Source organism: Cyprinodon variegatus, unplaced genomic scaffold, assembly GCF_000732505.1.
Source record: "Cyprinodon variegatus isolate N-32 unplaced genomic scaffold, C_variegatus-1.0 Scaffold643, whole genome shotgun sequence".
Classification (NCBI taxonomy): domain Eukaryota; kingdom Metazoa; phylum Chordata; class Actinopteri; order Cyprinodontiformes; family Cyprinodontidae; genus Cyprinodon; species Cyprinodon variegatus.
In genome coordinates this window covers 435,071-457,582 of record NW_015151096.1, presented here as the reverse complement: position 1 = coordinate 457,582, position 22,512 = coordinate 435,071, and the positions used below count along the sequence as shown (strand labels likewise).

The 22,512-nt window shown below is 37.7% G+C and overlaps 1 protein-coding gene across 10 annotated transcripts in view; it reads left to right on the top strand.

The window, feature by feature from the left end:
- The window catches only part of jakmip1 (janus kinase and microtubule interacting protein 1), a 41,814-nt gene extending 20,834 nt beyond the window's left edge, over positions 1–20,980 (top strand). For 2 of the 10 annotated variants that reach the window (XM_015393472.1, XM_015393471.1), the window contains exons 14-24: positions 603–701; positions 1,444–1,545; positions 1,637–1,690; positions 1,778–1,843; positions 1,996–2,064; positions 2,165–2,242; positions 3,212–3,421; positions 4,094–4,159; positions 5,453–5,526; positions 5,614–6,127; positions 6,628–6,797. In XM_015393472.1, the coding sequence (XP_015248958.1) occupies positions 603–701; positions 1,444–1,545; positions 1,637–1,690; positions 1,778–1,843; positions 1,996–2,064; positions 2,165–2,242; positions 3,212–3,421; positions 4,094–4,159; positions 5,453–5,503 (795 nt within the window). In that variant the 3' untranslated portion in view covers positions 5,504–5,526; positions 5,614–6,127; positions 6,628–6,797. Of the gene's footprint in view, positions 1–602; positions 989–1,443; positions 1,546–1,636; positions 1,691–1,777; positions 1,844–1,995; positions 2,065–2,164; positions 2,243–2,868; positions 3,422–4,093; positions 4,160–5,452; positions 5,527–5,613; positions 6,128–6,627; positions 6,804–7,055; positions 7,191–8,181; positions 9,046–10,138; positions 10,619–10,713; positions 12,118–12,250; positions 12,338–12,419; positions 12,567–13,976; positions 14,122–14,345; positions 14,469–14,550; positions 14,608–14,719; positions 15,233–16,889; positions 17,121–17,250; positions 17,813–18,672; positions 18,804–18,918; positions 18,973–19,053; positions 19,229–19,945 lie in introns of those variants that run through there. The other 8 variants (XM_015393470.1, XM_015393469.1, XM_015393467.1 and 5 more) reach the window with 7 other exon arrangements.
- Positions 20,981–22,512: the final 1,532 nt, after the last annotated feature.

Below are 22,512 nucleotides of genomic sequence, written 5' to 3'. Positions count from 1 at the left end.
CTTATATGACATTATTACACACAGGTGGACTGCATCAGGTTTACGAGGATCATTTACTGAAGTTAGGAGCGGTTGTTGAATCTGACACGACAACTTGTTGGAGAAAGATTAAGGGAAAATTTATTACAGGAATATGAAAATGTTGATGCATGAGGCCCATTGTGTTAAACAATTTTTTTTTAGTTAAAAAAACATGAGTGAGAAGGATTTTAAATGTGAGTCATGGCCCAAAGAAAAACTAAAAAGGATTAGAGATGGAAAAAATAAAGCAATAGCCTGACTGCTTTTTTTTTTTAAAGTGCAAGAGCTCCTATAATGCGCATCTCTGTTGTTTTGGAGTTTAAAGAGAGGTAATTTCTGGAAAGATAATCACCGATATTGGATAAACGGTGGACAAAGTTAGATGATAAAGCTGATCAGCAATGGTGGCCCTAAAACTGCTGAACTAAACAAAAAATGGTTGGACTTCAAAGTATTTTAGTTTTTATTGTTTTCTTTCTTCTCTAAAAATAAATATTAAAGCAATATTTATAATTGCTGATTTCCAAATGAAAAATGTCCCTGCTATGTACGATAACATTTCTTGCCCTTTGTGTGTGTAGATCTGTGCACTGCAGCAGGCAGAGTCGCGGCTGGAGGCCGAGGTTCAAGACGCGCGGGACCAAAATGAGCTGCTTGAATTCAGGGTGCTTGAACTAGAAGTAAGAGACTGTCCCACCATCAAACTGTCAGTGGGAAGCGAGAATAACAATCTTAGCTCCAGATGCAAAGCGTACATACAGTGACCCATCAGGCATGCATGTGTTATGCTGTCTATACTGTTCCTGACTGTTCCTTATCATATGCACCTGTGTTCTCTTGTTTTTTTTGTCTGCATGGCAGCTGTTTGCGTATCATCCACTGAACTGGATTTGTTTTGGTTGTGTTTATTTTTCTGAACAAACTGTGTAAAGATGAATATTATTTTTTAATGGAATAAAATATATTTAAGTTTAACATCCATTTCAAACTTTGAGTTTGTCATTTTTTGTAAGCATGCTTCTTTGTTTAATTGAAGTTAAGAGTCATATATTTTTTTTCCCACGTATTGGAACAATGAGGCAAATGCAACTGCATCATTATACTAATAAATCTGATGTTTTCCAAATTTTTATTCTCCAATTAGGGAAAAAGTCGAATCATATCCTTAGTTTTTAGTTTTAGCATGCATCCCTGTCGATTTGTTTGAGTTTCACCTCCATCGTTTTGGCAGATCCCGACCAATGTTTTCACTGTCATGTAAGTAAATCCTCAGTCCCTCCCATTTCACTGCATTCCCTTTTCACATTGAAAAATAGTCATTTGAATTCTTCATTTATTTAGAACCATTAGTGTCTTTACAAGTCATCCCTGTATGGCTGTTTTTAGATGTATTCAGTATTGAGATGGTGTCTGTTTGTGTAGGAAAGGGAACGCAGATCTCCTGCACTCAATCTCCACATGTCTGCATTCCCTGAAAACAGCAGCAGTGCCCTGCAGACCTACTGCCGCCAGGAGGGAGTGAAGGTAGCTCATCTGCACAAAAACATTTTTATACATCATCTTTTTACATTAATGCTGTCATGATATGTTGAATTTCTGTATTTTCTCCCTATAGGATGTGATAATTCCCGAGCTTATGAAAAAACTTGATATACTAGGAGATAATGGGGTTAGTTTGATCGCTTTTGTATTTTTAAAGCCAACATTTATATCCTGTAAGAATATTTCTTTCAACTTTTTTGTACAATATCTGTAGAACCTCAGAAATGAGGAGCAGGTGGCCGTGATCCAGGCTGGGACTGTGATCTCACTCTGTGAAAAGGTGAATAAAAGCCTCTCTTTAGTGACACCTTGTGGATTAATGCAGTACTGTAGGTGTAAAATCAGCCTACTAATCAGCTTTTTGCACATTTGTACTTACATTATATTTACAACTCTGCAGTTCATTGTATGCTTTTCCTTTTTAACGCACAGTGGTTGAAGCAGGTAGACAACACAGAGGCAGCACTGACTCAGAAAATGATTGACCTCGAAAATGACAAAGTAAGAAACCAATTCAGACTTTACAATTTATATTTAAAAACACACAGCATCCCATTCATGGCCCTCATTATATGGAGTCTGTATTCTCATCTTGTTGCAGGAGTTGTTCAGTAAGCAGAAGGGATTCCTTGAAGAGGAGCTGGATTACAGGAAGCAGGCTTTGGATCAGGCTTACATGGTAGGAGCCCAGTAGGGGTAACATGCAATTTAGACTTTTTAATATTCAGTTAATTTAAAATCATGTGCGATTTTATCAGAGCTGTATAAAAAGCATAATTTCTCTAGTAACTGATTAAAACATCCAAGGGGCACAACATGATCATTTCAGCATGTAACATAAGCATTGAGAAGCCCATTAACTGCTGTGAATGCAACATTTTTCATTGAAATAACATTTTTCACATTGTGTTGGGATACTGCATCTTTTACAACATAAGACCAAATTCTGTGATTGGTTTCTGGCCCCCAGTTTGCTGGGTTGATTATTTATTTCTGACCTGGTCTGGTTTTTGTTATTGATGAAGACCTTTTACTGACTTACAGTAGTCTCTGTTCAACAATTTAAATGCAGATGCTGTATATTATTTTGATATAATTTTAGGTTGTTTTTGGGTCAAGTCTAGGTAAATTGAGTAGATTTATTAAATATTTTCTGAGAAAATACAGTTACTAAGAATTTATTAACCCCCTTTTAACACACAGGAGTTTCATGTTTTGTTAGTTTTTTTTTTTTTTTACACCCTGACTTAACTTTCTTCTGTCAATCTCCATGCTTTTACCATTTTATTTGTATCCGAATGTTAGTTTGTATTTTATTTCATATTGCTTTATCTTTTTCCTTTGTATTTACTGTGTTATATAATCTTTACTGTTCTCCTAAAGAATGACAGTCTAAGCAAAGATTGTGTTAATAAAAGAAAAGGATTTCTACATAAATGTTTAATTCTAAACAGAATACTAAGTAGAATGGTATTCCTTATATATAACATGGTCACAGTGCTATGTGTGTGTGTTTCTGTGCAATCTGTGTTTCCGTTTGTATGTGCTCCTGTGTGCATGCCTGCATGTCCCTGTGCTCGTGCATGTGCACGCCTGCGTGGGTGGTTTTTTTGTACCTGTATGTGTGTGTATGTGGCTGGCTGTGCAGAGGATCGAGGAGCTGGAGGCCACGCTGTATAGCGCTCTGCAGCAGGAGCAGCCGGCATGCCAGGCGGTGGCTGAGTCGCTGACAGACAGACAGAGGGAGGAGCTGAGGCTAGCCGTGGACAAGTTGCGGCGTCAGATTCTCCGGCAGAGCCGGCAGTATGACAGTCAGATCTTACAGGAGCGCATGGAGCTCCTACAGCAGGCCCAGCAGGTAAGGCTCTAAACAAACCCAGTCAGGTTTTTACGTCCTGCCTGCCCTCAGTCTGCCCACTAATAGCTGTCTGAAACTTCTGAGCCCACCACTAGAGCTCTGGTGCTTTGAAAAAGATGCAGTATCCCTCTGTTTCTTTCCCTACAATTCTGCTGAAAGTTGACATGAAGAAATGGAAAAGCAAAAGATTAGTCAGGCTCAGGTTATCAGTGTGTGACTGTGTGTGTTTCATTGTATAGTAGTCTCACTCCTTTACTGTTCACTCACTCAAGCAGCACTCTTCGTAAATTTACACACGTGTTTATTTTTGTGCACTTGTTATTCATTAAAACCACATCAACACCCTAAAGTCATTCAAACCTGTGTACCTAGACTCATTACCATGACCAAATCTAACCAAGGAACACTTTGAACACTAACACATCATTAATGCACAACACTAACTCAATCAAAATGTCTATACCAAAGATGAAACTTTATTAAGTATAAACTTTAGTGTCAGAGTGGGAATTTCGATGTTATAGCTGATAAATTCTCTCCACAAAATAAAGTAAAAGAGTTATTTTGTGTTATAAAAATTTGTTTGTCGATTGAATGAATGATTTAAAATGGATTTGTGTTAAGATTTACAATTCTGCTGACCAGCTAACTGCCTTTGTTTTTGTGTTGCAGAGAATTAGAGAGTTGGAGGACAGGATTGACTTGCAAAAGAGACAAATAAAGGAAATAGAGGAAAAGGTACAAGCTCAGAATTTTGGGGGAAATGTTTTCTGTCCTGGTTAGTAGAATTAGCGTGTTTGAAATATTAAATTATAAATGTACCCCTATAGTAAACACACTTGTATTTCAATGGGATTTTTTTTGTGATAAGCAAACACAAAGTTGTAAAGTGGAAGTAAAAAAACTACTTTTTTTATCTATAAAGAAAAAACCTGTTAAAATGTTGACAGAGATCTTTCCTATGTTCCAGAATTACCTTTCACTGCATTGATGAAAGTCTTTGGCTGTGTCTGAACATCCACCCTAACCCCTCAATCATTATATAGAGCAGGGACTATATAGTGGACTTTATAGTGAACTCAGTTAACTTACCGTTAGGACAGGTAATCACTACTTTTCGCTCCCCATTGGTCACGTTACTCTGCCTCCCCACACGGTGCCTGCACCATCTTTATTTCTCGCCGGTACAACAAATCCCATGATGCTTTGCAGGGAGAGCTCTCCATGTCTGCTTGTCTAGTGACCATCGATGATCACTATTTTTCAAGGTGTATTTTGGGAAATTTCGAGTCTGCTACTTTTTCATCTACTAGACGTTCAGACACTCATTTAAAATGGCATAATCACTATAGAGTGCCTTATATAGTGATTAGGGTGGATGTTCAGACATAGCCTTTGTGTATCTCTATCTAAAAACCCAAATATTTCCTGTTCTTTTGAACTCAAGCTCATTCAGTTTGAACAAGAGTTTTAGTCTATATTTTAAGCCTTGTCTTTGATTGGGCCATTTTAACCCCTGAATACTGTATGCTATGATATAAACTATTTAATTGTAGCTCTGACTTTTAGTTTGGGGCAACAGCTGTTAGAATGTAAACCTCCAACAAGTGTTTTCGCTGCCTCCTTCAGCGAGTTTTAGTTTCCATGTTTGCAACTACATCCTAATTTCCATCAATGCTGTCTAGATTTCTCGTTAATGTACTTTAGGTTGCTGCATACTTGCTGTATGGTTTTTCATGTAGGCCACATTACAAATACACTCCACACTTTTCAGATATGAAATAGATTTGGGGATTTATATATCAACCTCTTTGTGTTTGTTGATGACATAAGATCCCACTGAATATAACTGAAGTTTGTAGCTATAACTGGTGAAATGTAAAAAAAAAAAAAAAAAAAAAAATGTTTGAGGGGTATAATGATTTTGTTTTATACACCAAAGCTACTGTGGTGATGTGCTTTATTGACAGCCTCTTCTATTCTTCTTTTTCTCCTTTTGTCATACACCAAAAATCCTTTTTCCCTCTTTAGTTTTTGTTCCTTTTCTTATTTTTCTCTTTAGCATTTATTCTTTGGCCTTAATGGAGGTGTCCATGGACTCTCAGGTAAATCCCGACTAACTATTGCAGTTATTTTAATGTACTAAAAGTGAGCAGGATAGTAATGGTAAACCTTTCCTCTTGTTTTCTTAGGTGTTAACTTGTTGTGGAGAGAAGCAGAGAAAACTTTATTGTCTTTTTATGTTTAGTTGTCAGTTTCAAACAACCTTATGGCCTTTTTGATAAATGTGCACTTTGCAGAAAACCCCCTACTTAGAAAGCAAGCAGATTTGAAAACTAAAATCGTATATACTTTGAAGAAAAGTGCATTGTTTATTATTACAGCACTGCATTTGTCTTTGAACCTGAAGCAATGGACTTCTTGGTGGGAATTAAATCAAACAGTTTTATTGTGAGTTTCTGAACATTTTACCAATTTGGAAAAAAAATAACAGCATGGAAGAATAGCCTCAGTGAAAAGAAGAAATGGAGGGAGGAGAAGTGAATGTTTATGAGGGGGGGCAGGCTGGGAGACGAATGGCTGTGGAGGATTCCTGTAATGAGTCTGTGGAGTTTCTATGGAAACCGGATTACAACTAAGTCCACATATAAAGACATGGAACTTACTGGAAGGATCTAACTTTAAGCAGTGGAAATAAAAATTCAGGTCTGTATAAAAGTTTGATCATTTTTAAACCTTTATTTCCCATTTTTGTAGAAATTTATTAACTTTTTTTAAAGCTTTTATAGAACACAAGTTAAAATCTGTTATGTCTTAGAATGCTGTTCTTTGTACTTCTCTGATCTGTCGTCTACAATAAGTGAAGTATTAGTCAGATTTGCTAGGTTCCTTTGCAGTCCCAACCCACAGGTTCTGGTATTAACCGTGCAATGTGGTGATGATTGACTAGACTGAAGGTGGTCAAAGTTTTAGGGATGTATCCTGCAGAGTGGTACAGTAGGAGCTTTGGGAAAGAGGAGGTTTGGTAGGAGCTGAGGTAATCTGAGCGATACTTCTGCCCAACAACTTGCCAGCAAGCTGTTGACATGTTGAATAATAGATGAAGATATTCTAAATTTTCAGTTTGTCAGTTTTCATGTCGGACATAAAGCTTGTTATTTAACCCACAACAAAGAAAAAGCTCTTAAAAGTTTTTCTTTTCATAGCTCGTCCTGCAAATAAACTTTCGTCAGAGGATAGAGGCTGGTCTACGAAGGATCACATGACCTCAACGGGCAGAGCAGGTTCTAGAAGCAGCTCTGTTACAAGGATCTGACACGGACCTGTAGTTTGTGTATAACGGACAAGGAAGACCTGAAGCACAAAGCTTTTTAAGGAACAGGTGCGAACCCGCATGACATGGGATCCAGTAACACTACACACTCCTGCTTCTTTATATGCTCACATTTAGCTGAGGAGATATCAGGTATCACAAATGGGTACCTAGAGTGTACGCTGTCATTTAAGCGTAATGTGTTTGGCAGATTTTATCCAGATCTTTGTTCTTTTTTTAGAGCAGCTTTTAAATTTTTTGTCACTAAAAATTGTGAAAATTAAATGGAGTACATAAATTTTTTTTTTAATACTTTGTTAGAATCAGAGAGCTGCAGAGTTACAAGAAGAGTCTGCTGCTTTATCTCTTAGCCTCTGCCTAAGAGCTCACAGCATGCAGCTCTCTCAGAGCCTGGACCAGAGACTCCACATGCTCAGACAGGAAGTCAGGACGATGGTGAGTGTGCTGGAAAAATCGAATTACAAATATTTGTAACTTTTTCAATAAGTTGGTTTAGAATATTATTGGCAGACTGCAACAGAACGTTTAAAAAGATATCATACATGGACAAAGCAGTATAATATGTCTTACATCATTCCTTGGAATTTAATCTGAAAAGGACAAAAACAATTATTGTTGTGTTTTGATTAAGCTGCACTGTTAGTTTTATTTTATTTTACTTATCTAAAGTTGCTTTGTGGGCTTTTGGTAAATTCTAGTTGATTTATTTGTGTGAGTGTGCAGCAGATTGTAGGAGACTGTTAATCCCATCAGGAGATGTCTGGAAAATTAATCTACTGCTTGTCATCAGTTTAAGTAGAATGAGGTTACCGGTAATAAAAGAATAACAGCTGGAGGACATGAATAAGACAATGTCCTTTGCAGGAATGGCAGGTCATGGCCACTTTTTTTTCCTTTTTTTTTTTTCTGGCTGTTTTTATTTTGTTTTTTTCCCCTAAAACTTTGCATGTGGTCAGAGTGGCTGTTATTACTAATGTCATGAGGTGATGCCTGGACACCAAAGGGGATGGTAGTCCATCTAATCCAGGGTGGCACAGCAGCACAAACCCTTGCTTACAAATGTTTTCTGTTTTCAAACACAATTTAGAGCATTAAGTAGATATGAGGAGACATGGGAGCTGTACATTGCTGTAGAAGGTCCTTATTATCCATCCGAAAGACCAAATGTCTTCTCTTTTTTGTAATGAGGAACAGAAAAAGGTCTGCCAGGCCACTCCTGTGAGTGTCCCACACCAAACAATCAGAATGATATTATTAGGAAGATGCACAGATGAAAAAATACATTCCCTTTTCTTTTTAAAAAATTACATTCTGAAAGCCTAAACTTGTATGGATATGTATGAAAATCATTCAGTAACCATGTGCAGTTTAACTTTGCTGTGATTTTTTCCCCACTAATTTTCCAACGTTTTCTGCTTCTACTCAGAGTCAGGAAAATGATCGAGAGGAGCAAGTCTGGAGAGAACGGCTACAGCGCTGTCAAAAGCAGCTAAAGGCTAAAGATGAGGAAATGAGTCGTCAGTCACAGTATTTTGAGAACTTTAAAGCTCAGCTTCAACAGAAACTCAGCCTGGCCAGAGACCGAGAGCAGAGTCTGCAGAAACGCATCTACAGTTTAGAAAAACAGCTGCTCGACGTGACTGTCAGCTCTGCTACTGGAATGGCAACAATCACAGCCGTCAGAATTACTGCTGGGACTGTAATATACAGCGATGAAATTGACAGGTTAGCGTCTCTGAGAGGGGAGGGGGAGGGCGAGGAGGAGAACAAGGACAACAGGAGGAAGCGGTGGCAGCCAAATGTTCCAGCTGTGATCAGAGAGAGGCCACGGTTTGATGAGGGTAAAACAGAATCAGACACAGAGGAAGGAAGAGACAAAGAACCAAACATTTCTTCAAACGAGACCAGACTGCAAAATTTCATCTTCAGTCTGCAGGAGGATCTCAAGGTGCTGCTGGAGAGAGAGGAAGCAGGGACAACTGAGCGGGGAAAACTGTTAGAGGAGCTCCAGGAGGCTCATGAAAATGGCCACTTCTTGGGCTGCAAAGTGGAAGAGCTGAAGGCAGAGCTGCTTCAACTGAGACAGTCAGAGAGCTCATTGACTGAGGAGATTAAAAAACTGAGAGAGGAAAACCAGAGTCTTCAGCAGATGCTCAGGGATGCAGCTAACCCCACACCTCCTCACTCATCTCTAAAACCTGAGGCACCATGCTTGATTTCAGATGCAGATTTCCTTCCCTGCAGCCCAGATGCAGAAATCAGACAGTCTTTAGCAGGAACCCTGGGAAAGGTGTGTAAGCAACAACTTTATCATTATAACCAGGCCTTAATGAACTTATTTTTGTTTATCTCAGAATTTTTCTTAAAAGCGTAATGCAGAAAGTGATACAGAAAGGAAGTGCTTGAAATAATCTAAAAAAAAAAAATCCTACAAATTATTCCTCATATATTTACTTATAGCTTTGACAGTTTTAGACACTCCTGACAATGAAAGCTAAACAGGGCTCGCTATTTACTGCTTTTATCTAACAAAAAGAATGTGGTCCATTTATTGTCTAATCAAATCATCTAATGTAATTTATCAAAGAAAACCAAACATTCTTGACCTGCATAAGTAAAAATAACAAAAGCATACAAACAATGAGTCCATTAGTTTCCTGACACTGGAAAGCTCCAATCTCCCCATAGAGAAATAATTTTCTGTTACATCAGAAATACCTATAATTTTTCTTATATACCCAAAACAAATACAGCCGAAACCATTTGTTCACATATTAAGAGCTAAAAAGTCATTCTTTTGTACTGTGCATGTTTGTGAAAGTTGCATTTTAGCGCATTTTTGATAAATTCATTAACTTTTGAGAAACATTTGCCACAGATCGATTTAAAGAGAATTAACAGGATTAATAGTAGAAATCTATCATTTACAAAATATATGCTTTTGTTGCCTCAAAGCATATATCCCCAACTGTAAAGTGATTCTTAAAGGACCTGAAAGAAGTCGATCAAAGTAACTGATGTCGGTTGATGGACTAAAATTGATTTTTACTTCCTTTATTGAAAAGTAAAAAAAATAAATAAATAAAAAAGTGTGTGTGTATATATATAGATAGATAGATAGATAGATAGATAGATAGATAGATAGATAGATAGATAGATAGATTTGAGTCATTTATGGTCATATTGATCAACTGAATTAATTTAATATTTACATGACAGACATGTAAATATTCAATTGAATTTTAAGCATTACAGATCTACTTTTCTATTATAGTATAACAATATTCACTGTTTATAATTTCTCAACTGCTAACTAGATTGTAAACAATTGTTTGCTTCCCTTTAACTTTTAGTACTTGTTGATATTTTTTTGATTTTTGTAGGTGCAGCTAAATGCAAATGAGAAAATCTGTCAGCCTGCTTTGTCTACAATTCCACCCATTGACCATCGGGGTGCAGCAGAGCACAAGCTGAACAACAGAGAGAATCGTTTTCCCCCAGCCAGTTCAAAAGCGCCAAACCAAAATCCTCTCAACCTCTTTGACCAAATTGGCTCCAAAGCTCATCCAGAGTTCCAGTCACTTTCTTTTTCCACAGAGTCTCTTTCTCAGCCTAAACTGGGAAGCATGGAGGAAAATCCTAGTGAGGAATCTGATGCCCTGAGGGCAGCCTTTCAAAGCCTGGGCTTTGGTGATGATTTGCAAGCTCTTAAAGAACAACGTGACAAACTGGAGATTGAACTTCAGCGCACAACAGCAGAGCTACAGGCAAAAGCTCAGGAGAATGCTGACTTAAAGTTACTGCTCAGGAGGGAAGATAAACAACAACAGAGTGAAAAAGAGCAGAGCTCATCAAAAAATAAGGTATTTCATGTGTCTTTTCTCTCTAAAAGGTTTAACTCTACCTTCAATGTACTTCATTATCAATTTTTTTATTTTTTTATTTCTATGTTTTGTAGATTACCACCCCATCCTCTTGTAAAAGTGATCATCATCCTCAATTATATTCTTCCAATGATGATGCAGCATTTGACCTTGCTCAGACTGAGCTCATCCAAGCCCTTAACCAGGAAAACCGGGCTTTGGCGGACAGAATCCAAGAGCTGCGGGCTCACATTGAACTCAGAGAAGAAGAGATAAAGAAGGAGCAAACTGCCCTGAGGGGACATGTTTGTAGGCTGGAAGAGGACTGTGTCAGGCTGGAGCAGGAGAACCAGGAGCAACTTGGTTTGATCTCAGAACTCACCAGGAAGACAGAGGATGATCTGAATACTATCATGGAGCTTCAGCAAAAGTTAGAAGAGAGCAGAGAGGAACCAAGGACTCTGGGGAAAAGTGAACACCAGGCTGGAATAGTGCATGAATTTCAAGAAGAATATGTGGAGAGTTTAGTTGACGGTTTTCTTAAAGCAGATGAAAAAGCCAAGTTGATTTTCAGTCAGACAGCTGACAGTGTGACCACAGCCTCCTTGTCTAGTTGTCAGGAAAATGTTCAGCATGACTCATTACAAAATATCTCTCAGAAAAGTCTGTATGTTGGTCCTCTGACAGATGAAGTAACCCAGCTCAACACGTCAATCCAAAGCCTCAAAACCCAACAAAAAGAGCTGACAGCCAACATCAGTTCTCTCAGAGAAGAGCAGAAAGAAGTCGCTCTGTCGGTCCAAAGACAAACGGAAGAAAAACAGCAGTTAACTCGCTCAGTATGGGCACTGAAGGAGCAGAAAGATTGCATCTTTCAGTCTCTGCATAACCTAAAACAAGAGAAAGAGCAGCTGAACAGGGCCGTCTGCACTTTGAAGGATGAGAGGGATCAGTGTTTAAGGTCCATCAGTGGTCTAAATGGAGAGAAAGAGGAGCTAGCTCTGTCTTTATCAGCTCTCCAAAGAGACAAAGATGTGATAAAAGAATTTATTTCAAGTGTTGAAGAAGAGAGAGATCGGATCATGAAGTCTCTGCAGAGTTTACAGACGGAGAGCGACCAGTTAAGCCAAACAGTTCTTCATTTGAAAAAACAACGAGACCAGCTAACCGATTCACTCAAAGGTCTCAGAGAACAGAGAGACCAGGAGCAGCTAACTCACTCTTTAAAAAATGAGTGTGACCAGCTGACAATGACTGTCAGCAGTTTGAAAGAAGAAGAGGAAAAGCTGCAGCAATCAATCATCTGCTTAAAGCAAGAACAAAGCAGCATAAAGCAAATCATTTTAGATTTAAAAGAGGAGAGATACAGCCTTCAAACACATGCAAAAGAGATCAACCAGAAGCTGAATCTAAGCAGGGAGGATATGACAAACAGAACTGGGGAAACAGAAGATGCTCCAAGATGTGAGATCAGTGAAAACAGTGGAAAGTCTGAACAGGTATCAAGGTCATATTTAGTCATGTCCACCTGTCCATTTTATCTATTATTATTCGTATGTCATCCTGTAGAGCATCATATTATTTCAAACTAATGACTCTGTTCTCACTCCACCTGTTTTTAACGGATGATAGAATGAATCTGACCTGATGAGGAAGATTGAGGCTTTGAGAGCTGAATTAATTAGGTCAAGAGAGGAACTGGAAAAGAGTCATGCAGAGGTGAGCGCAAGCTGCTTCTCCTCTCTAATGGGAAGAGTTGTAAATACATGGATGGTCATTATTGTCTGTCTCCTACTTGCAGATCAGTAAAGTAAACATTGAGTTGTCTCAGGCAGAGGCCAGGTGTGAAGTGGCAGAAAAAAAGGCAGCTGAGCTGGTGATGAGACTGAGAGAATCAGCCACTGAGAGGGAAGACATCATGAAGGAATATGAGGGCAAAGCAAAGCAGGTAATTAATCAAATGCTGGGTTATTTTAACCTTGTTCCCCAAAAGCTCTAAAACTATCTAATCTTTTTATTTGATCTAATAATTTTTAATAACATTGCATTAGGAGTCCCAAAGATAAACCTTCCTTATAAAAAAACAAAACTCCCGCTTTATGTTGACTGTAACAAAGGACACAAAGAAAGAATTTCTGTACATAGTTAAATCTATATACACTTCTTAAGATCGCTTTCCTGAGCTAAGATCAGTTTTTTTTTTTCTTTTTTTTTTTACAAGACATGACATCAATCAATTTGAGATGCCTGATCTGAAAATTAAAAATACCTTAAACTGTTTACAGCAGCTATGTTTAATCCCAACATCTATTCATTTCTGGATTTTTTTTTTTTGAGTCCATCAGTTCTTAACATCATGTATTCTGAACCCTGTAATCAGGGTTTCTGCGAGTCATTAAAAAATCATGAAATGTCAGTAAATTATTATTTTTTAAATGAAGGTCTTAATTGGCATTAAAATTCATTTAATGTGTTTATTGTGGCATTTAAAGTGCTTTCTTTTAAAAATATTGTTTATAAAAACAATTTCATCAAACATATTATATCACGATGTATTTGTGTGGAACTGCTTCCGGTTGATCGCAAAGCCGTATGTTTAGAAAAAGCTAGAGAATGGGGGGAAAAAGGACAATTTCAACAAAAGTGGCTGGAAAACGAGGAAATCGAGACATGGCTGCAGCCTGTTGACGCGTACCTATTGGTGGCATTAAAATTATTTATAAGAGCATTAAAAAGCATTAAGTTGGAGTTATTAATTCCTGTATAATCCCCGGTAATGTTGGTCAACAGGCCACAGCTTGCTTTACCACTATGACTTTTATAGAGTCTTTACTTCTTGTCTTTAAAGGTCATATTGCTACTGTTTTATTTAAAAACAACTAAAAAAAAAAAGTCTCTGTGTTTCTTTTTCTGGAGGCTGCATGGGGGCTGCTGCTGTTGCGCATTGTTGACGACTTATTCCTGGGGCGTCTGGCTGCTTTGAGGAGGCAGTGTCCTCTTGTCCTTTGCTGGGTGGCAGGCTATTTTCTACTTGCAGCGCTGCACCTCCATGTGACAAACTCACTAATACATTCCCACTAAACATAAACACACCTAGCTTTAAACATACACTCACACACAAAGAATCATATCTACATGGTTGAAGGTCAAACAAACACAGGTTACTATTTTATCCATGAGGCCTGCCTACTAGATGCTGGACAGAATCTGGATTTAATAAAGTCAATCGTGTCGTTAGGATACCATCGGAAGATATTCTCTCCTGTATGAGTCTATTATATTCCTTAAAAGCATTTATGAACATAACTGGATCTCCCTTTTTCCATTCAAGCTCAGATAAACTGCTTTTCTGCATTAGGTCTGACTGCTGGTTTCGTCTGCTGCAGGTGAAGGAGCTGCAGAATAAACTGATGAACCTGCTCAGGGAGAAGACTGATGCTCTGTCTTTGAAGGCACAATCAGAGGAGCAATATAACATCCTTTCTGCACAGCTCAAAGCTAAGGCACGGTTGTTTGTTTTTCTTTATGTCTCAGCATTCATTCACGAGAACATTTATTTAAGTAACAACCAGCCTGTGAAAATGTAAGGCTTATAGAGTGTTGCTGCATAGACATATAACAAGATGATATTGACATTTCTCATTTGATCACGTTCATTGTTCTTTGGCTGTTTAAAGTAGTCCCATTAATTTGTCCTTGATGTGAAGTATGTGTGTAACCCCCACAGACCGTCGCTCTGGAGGAGCTCAACTCGGAGTACATTGCTCTGAAACGAGGGCAGGGCAGCAGAGATGATCAGTCCTCTGCAATCTGCTCCCTCAGAGCACGCTACAGTGACATCAGAGCTAAGGTGAGATACCAGCCAGCTGTTTATTTGAGGCTCAGTCTTAATTTGTTGACTGAAAAGTTCATGCATTTGTTTTTATTTGCAGTATGATCTACTTCTTAAAAGAAAAGGCCAAACTGATCTGGATGTTGCTCCCTTAAAGGTGAAGATATGAACATGTCTGTCTTGAATAGTTTTTCACGGTTACTGTTTTTGCTGCTGAACAGCTCTCTGTGGTTGATTTTTGCTTACAGACTTTTTTTCCCCAATAACAGGCCAAGCTGTCCTGCCTGGTGGTGAAGTGTCAGGAGAGAAACAGCTTGTTAGCTGAGATGATGAAGTCCATGCACAGGCGAGGCTGTTTAGAGCCCAGGCTGACGCAGCAGGCTGAGCATCTGCTCAGTGATGCTGCTCTGCAGGAATACACTGCTGCGTTCTCGCCAAAAAGCAAAAGCCAACTTAATGACTTTACCCGAGATTTTTTTTCAGTTTTTCAAGGCTGCAATAGTGGTTTCATGCCTGATCCAACCGGCCCTGTTGAATCAAGCTGTTTGATTAAGCATCCAAAAGAGGTCTCACCAGTACCTGGAGCTCAGTTTGGTAAAAGTGAAAAGTGCTCTTTGATGTTTGGCGGTGAGACTACAACAAATCCTCAAGACTGCTTTAAAGATGCACATGCAGCAGCAGAAGCGCTGAAGAAAAACTCCTCAGTTTCCACATCTCCTTCAAGTAGTATAACGTCCCCTGCTGTCCCATTAAAGGAGAAAATGTTCACTAACTGTCTGCAGGTGAGGAAATATAGAAAACTGTACTGGGTAACAGTTAAAAATGCTTAATAGATCTAAACTATAATACATTCTAGCAAGTGGTTAAAACAAAGATGATTCACAGCAACAGTCCAAAAGGGGGATAACATTTAGGAAGATAATTCTGAGGACCAGCGTTACGTTATCCAAATTAGATTAAAGCAAGCCCTAAAATAGCAGCCCTGTTATACCAAGGTCAAGTACCTTCAAATAACCCAGGTAATTCAACCAGCTAGCTAAGATCTGTTTTGTTCAATTTTTTAGGTTTTTCCTTTATTTAAAATAAAAAAGAAAATCTACTGAGGTTCTTAAAATTGTCATCAGCTTTAAAAACATCTGAAAACATTTTTAGATGAACCCCATGCCCTTTCTGTTCTGCTTCATGTTACATCCCCTAAATATTTCAACCAGTGGATTGTAGGAATTAGTCTAAACAACCACTGATGGAACCAATTATGTTTTTAATCAAAGTTTTTTGTAACTTGCAAGCAAAATGAATGTTTTATACCTTTATGTGTGATTATTATAGAAAAAACTAGAATTTCGACAGCAAATTATAATCACCTCATTTATTTTAAAGACAGGATTTACCTGGAATTAAAACACCCTAATTGCTTTTCAAGCTTAATAAATCTTGTGACTCTCTTTACACATAAGAAAAAGGAAAAAAAACAAGGTCTAGATTTTAGGTACACCTAAATGTATTCCTTATCTATACGCACTTTAACAATAACCAGCTGCATTTCTATTAAGGTGAAATAAAAAAGGCTCCTCATATACAAACATTAGGTTTTTCTAATCTTTCTCTGCAGGGACGGCCTTAAGTTGTCAGTAAACATAAACATTCTTCTGCCGGGGACCTTGTTTGTAGAAACTGGACACTGGTTTGCTCCAGTGCTATTTGTTTTCATACATGTTATTGATAATTTAGTGCATAACTTATTTTTCTCTGGTTCCTCTTGTGGTAACAAAATATCAAGAAAATTGTTCTGCTTGCCTATGCGTTTGTTTCCAAGTTTCTCCTACATAGCTGTTGGTTAAGCCTCAGCTGCCTTTAAAAAAAAGATGGACACGGACACTATAAAAAAACTGAAATCGAAAAAATTATTTTTCTCTTAAAATAAGTGCATTTGTTCTTGAATTGAGGATGTACAGTAAGTGAGACACTTTGCCAATAGAACAAGGCAATTTACATTTAAATAAAGAAAAAAACAATTGCGTTGTCTTTGGTGCACATTATTTAATTATCTTATTTTAAGAGTAAAAATAATAATTCCATTTGCAATCATCTTATTTACCTACTCAAACTAAGGGTAAATACACTTAGTTTAAGAAATGTTGACTTATTTCTGGATCGTTTTCGCAGTGGAGAACCAGTGATGTATAGAGAACATGATAAATAAATGGGATTAAATACAAATAGTCAATTACTCAAACAAATGCTGCATTTGATATAAAACAGCAGATATAAGTAACTTGGCTCAGATATAAATGGGAGATACAATCACATTTTTATGAAATCTTTGTATTTGTTCTACTATAAGGTTGTTATAACAAACTTCTTTGATCATTTTTAAAATGAACTTCAAATGAGAAATTGTAGTAAATCTAACACAGCACTGTATCAATCCCTGCTTAGCTTTCTTCTACCACTGGATCACCCCAGGCAACCTGCTGGCCAGCGGAAATTGACTCTGTTCATTTAAAGATGAAAGAGAAATGCTCAAACCCAGCTGAGTTTGGGGAACTGTCTCAAAGTCCTACAGCGGTTTCTAGCAAACAAGTCAGTCCAAGCAGGAGACTGAGCAGTCCTGAGAAGATTCTCAACCTGCAAGAAGAATTGCAGAGGACTCTAATGGACATCTCTCAGGTACCCTCAGGCATAAATGTTGGATAGGATACTAAAGTATTTTTGGAACTCTTCACTTTTAGTCTTTTTATTGAAAAGTTAAATAATTGTTTAAGCTGATTTGTCTATTGTTGTTTGTCTTCTCTCAAAGGTGCCGGAGAGCAGAGGAAGAGGAAAGGAACCTCGGCGAAAACTCTCACTTTCAGACCCTACAGAACGAGACTATCCCAAAACAACTGGACAAAACTTTTCTGTCATTGTTCAACGTCCTGACTATCTTCCACTCTCAAATTTTTCTTCTGCCACTAAACACAACCCAGTCCTAACTACTAAAACTAACACCTCTAACAAGTCACCAACTCTTTTTAATGCAGTTTCTTCTCGGTCTGCCAATGCCAAATTAACTCCAAGCATAATCACTTCCTGTCACCTTAAATCAGACGGATCCTCAGAACTTTTAACCTCTTCTGATTCTTCTTTAAACTCTGCAATTCACAGAAAAGACAGCTCCATCTGTAGTGAAGAGAACAAGCTAACAACACACAAAAAGCAGGGAAAGAAAAGCCCCACCATGCTTAATGTATCAGATGAAACAAACACAGAGACATTTCATAGTTTCTGTAGTGAATCTGTTGGTTTTTCTTCTGCAAGATCTCACAAGGCTGCTGCAGATTCCACTGCTTTGTTGGAAAATACTTCAAGAGACAGACCAGGTAATGAGCAAATACAATAATTCAGGATTATTCAGCTTCATGTTTTTTTTGTTTTTGTTTTTTTTTGGCCAAAGAAAGTTATGGGTTGTAAGGGTTTCCTGAAAGACTGATTCTACTCACTTTCAGGAACCTATTTCACGTCAAATTTACGGTTTGTTTGTTTTTTTCGTCCATTTTTTAATGATTTTTGAGACAGACAAATAATCCCAACATGATTTAATTTATTGTAAAAGTGAAATTTGACCGAGCTACATGGCATTTACGTATAGGTGCAAATGAACTATTTGCTTTCGAGGGAATTATACAAATCTTGAACACTCCTATGTTCCAGTAATTTGTTTCAGTAGAATTGAGAAACCAATTACATTAAGAATACATTCAAATCCTCCTGATATCCCTGTTGCCATGTTTGCTCCTCCTACTCCAAGATAACAGGGGAAGAAACTTTGTTTATACATAATTGTTTTTATGTAATTTTAAGTTTGTCAATGATGTACTATTCAGATGTACTCTGAGATGGAGTAGATGTTGCACTGTTATACAGCACTATATTAGTTTTCTTTGCATATTGCTGTGATACGTTTACACCTCCCAATATACCCTTTCCTCTGTGCCTTTCTGTTAAATGGATGAAAATGCAGCAGCACACTCCAGTGCCCATTCTAGTTTAGTGTTCCCTATTTATTGCCTGCACAACACACTGCTGTATACGATTATTATGTTTTAATGCATCATTTGGGCCTATTAACTCTCTCTGAATATACTGTGTTGTGTTTTGTTTCTTTGGTTAGAATTTGAAATATGAAAATAGCTTGTCCTTCTCCAGAAAAGAAATAAAATAATAATCTAACTCTATTTAGGAGCTCCAGCGGAGGTTCGCTCTGTTGAGGTCATTAAAAGAGTGGGACAGAGCAGCCTTCTGATTGGCTGGGAGCGGCCGCCTCTCGACGAGCTCGGCTGCAGCAATGCCACGTTTGTGTATGGATACAGGGTAGGTGGAAGAAATATTTTCCCTAGATTTACAGATTTTCTTTTACTTTATTGCCTTTTTCGGGGGAGGGGTTATTTATTGTGTACAAGTACAGCATTTCCTTTTAAACCTTCAGGTTTTTGTAAACAAGGAATTCCACAAATCTGTCATGAGCTCCGCGTGTACTAAGGTAAAAGCCCTTTTTCCAATTTACATAACTTTTTTACCTAAAAGAAATGCTTATGGATTGTATGTGTTATTTTTGTTTCAGTGTATTCTGGAGAACATCTACCTAAGTGTCCCTGTCCACATTGGTGTCCAGACTTTGGGCTCTAATGGACTCTGTTCTGACAGTGTCTACACCATTTATGCCAACGGAGAATAATAAGCAACCCTGGCTCTAGCAGCTAGACTTCATCAGACCTCTCAGTGGGAAAGAACTGCAGGTAATACTGTTAGATATGTGCTGTCTGTTTGGTTTTGTATCTCGTGTGTTTCAGATTGTTGTGCATCTGCTGCAATGGAGCACATTCTCCACAGAAACTGATTGTTTGGCTTATTTGATCATTTGATGCTCAATATACAGAAAACTAACACGTCTGTCAGTAAAAACATAAACCTGTTACTAATACTCAATACCAACTACTGCTTTGATACACATCCGACCAGAGAAGCAGACTGAGTTCAGCTAAAAAAGGATTGTCACAGGAAGCTAAGCAGTGGTTTTTCCACCTATAAATCCTTCCACATTACTTTCTGACTCTCCTTCCTATGATGACCCAATCCCCAATAAGTTGGCACTTTTTGTAATGAAATGCAGACTGAACTGTGTCAAGATTAACAGATCTGAGTTGAGCCCACTAAACCTTTAGCTGGGGCAGCTTGATGTAGGCCACACTTTTCATTTAAAAAAAAAAACATTTGTTCTCTTTTCAAATGAGAATTATTTGCAACTTTTAAGAAAATCCTAATCAAATATATAAATGTTTACGGTTGTAGTGAGAAAAGGTTTATGCAGGTGTCAATACTTGGAGGATGCTGTAAATTTAGTCTGATTAGATTCTTCCCGTTGTTTTCAGTGTACCAATAAAAGCAACTCTTGGTCATTTCAAACCAGACTGTAACAGTCTCTGCCTTTTGTCCTGTGTTTGTTTCACCTGCAGAGCAAAGCCGTCTAAAGCCACAGTCAACTGCACGGACATCCAACCCCAACCTTAGCTAAGCAAACTCTGGGACAATCCTGCCAACCAGTCTGGAAAAAGAAAAATTGTTTTTAACATGGAGCAACCTTAAGCAGACATTTAAACCTCAAAACCTTCACATGAAGATGTCAAAGGAAATGAGCTCTCTGCTTCTGCAATCACAGGTCATTTCCTGTTTAAAAAAAATGCTTATTTCTCATTGGAGTAACTTTGCGTTTTACCTGCCGAACTCCTAGATGTGGTGTTTTCAGAACATTGAGACAGTCAGCCGTAATCACCGTTAAATGAGTAAATATATCTTTATCTCAAAGCCAAGAAATGTTAAGATAAAAAGGCATCATTGACACGGAAGTATATTGACTTATCTTCATGGATATGTTAGTGATGTCTGTATTATACTGTGTGGACAACATGCTTCATCAAGGAGCTCTACCGCTGCCTCTCTGGACTCTACACGTTTAGCATCCAGCTAAAGGAACATTTCATTCCTTTGAACTGAAAACAGGTCAGACCTGATGGTCACACTACTTGATTTTTATACATGAAGCCAAATATGTTGAAATGACGATTCACTCCAAAGACTTGTCTGTTCCCCTCCTCTCACATGTCTACAGAACTTCTTTTACTGCAGAAGATTAAATTACATTCAAATAAAAAATGCACAAAGGGATTATTTAGATCTTGAAGAAGAAATTTTAACAATGAGATAATCACTAATATTTTTTCTAAAGAATATTATTAAAAAAAAGATTATGCGAATATAATTTACCTCACACTGTATCTGTTTTTGTATCAGTGACACTTCATACTTAGTGTTTGCACTCAGATTATTTTCCTTTATTTTGATAAATGTTCACAGCACACATAGTAAATTGTTTTGCTACAGGCTCTAAATATGTGTGTAGAGTGATCTTGGTGCAGAAAAAGGTATTTTTCTATCAGTTATTGATGTTGACTTCCCACTGATTCATTCTTATTGTACCAAGAATAAATATTTATAAGATACTAATATTAAGGTGTGTGTGTCTCTTCATTTGCCATGAAAAGCTGTGTTTAATTTATTTAAAATAATATGATAGTCCAGGGAGAGAAAGCATATTTTCCTCTTATATCTACAATGAAACGTATTGCTGCTAAATATTTAAAACTCTTCTACTGTACACTAGAGGGCAGTCACTAGATGTATGTTTATGTGATTAGGAAAGTCAAATCTGACAGGTGTTCTTCATAGAGATTTTCTTCAAGCATGCATCTGAAAACATTGCATTAAACATTACAAGAATATATCTTCATTTAGGACCAACCAGACACAACAGCAAAATCAGTGAAAGAATAAGAAGCACAAGCAGCAAAAAAAGAGCTTATTAATCACCTGCTGTGCTCGACAGCTTTGAGAGCTCCTCTGAGATCGTTACTGCTCGAGCTCAGCAGAAAGAATGAGCCTACGGCAGAAGAGGGAGAGAGAGTATGTGAAAACATAGGTGTGTAAATTACAGATTCAAGAAGGCTGCAGAGTAAATTTACTTTACAAAGTATAAATTGAATGTTAGTCTTGTTGATAAATCCAACTGCAGCACGACAAGTATTTTGATTAGTTATGTTTGAAAGAGATAAAGTACCCCATAGTGATTTTAAAAATACTTCAGTATTAATCCCAAATTCTCAGACTGTTACTTTTATTCTCTGCATCTAAATAGGGATTCAGCTTGCATTTTATGTATTAAAAGGCAAAAAATACAAGCTTAAAGGTTTTATTTATGTGTATTAAAAGATTGTGGTTGAAAGCTTAGCTGAGCTTTTTCTCTAGATGTTCTGGTTGCCACCCACTTTCTATAAAATGTGTTTTCAATTAAATTCCGTTTTAATTATATTGCAACAATCCCTAATAAATATCACCTCTAGCCAATTTACAGAGAAAATCCAATCATACAGACGAATTGGAAAAAGGGTTCCATCTAAGGATACCCAGCTGTTTGCACTGAATCATTATAATTCTTTACTCCTGGATGAGCATGTAGCAACAGCACACGTTTGTTTCCATTGTGTTGTTGACCTTTTAGCAGAAATCACCACACCAAGCATGGATGAAGCCACAGTGGAGAGGAAAAATATACAGCACACGGGATTAAACAAACCTCTAACAGAACCAGGCTCCTTGTTAGCAACTTCTGGCTGAGGTTGACTGGAGGTTTGAGAAGACAGAGTAGACGTGAACAGGAGCATAGAACCACTGATTTATAAATACTTTCTACTGTATTTTAGAGACGACAAATTAGCTCTATAGCTGGTTCTGCCTGGTTAATGCAAGTTCAGCAGATGAGCTCTGAGTGAGTTTTTGTCAAAAGGGATGAAAGAGAGCACATGCAGTAAAAGCTGAGCCACCAGCTATGTCTGGGAGAGAAACAGGACTAAACAATGAAAAACAGGCCCAACTCCATCTTCTATTGTTAAAGTTGTTGATGCAGCAGCCCAGCTAATGCCTTCCTCCATGATTGTGTCACAGCTGTACAGAGAACCAGGCCAGATGT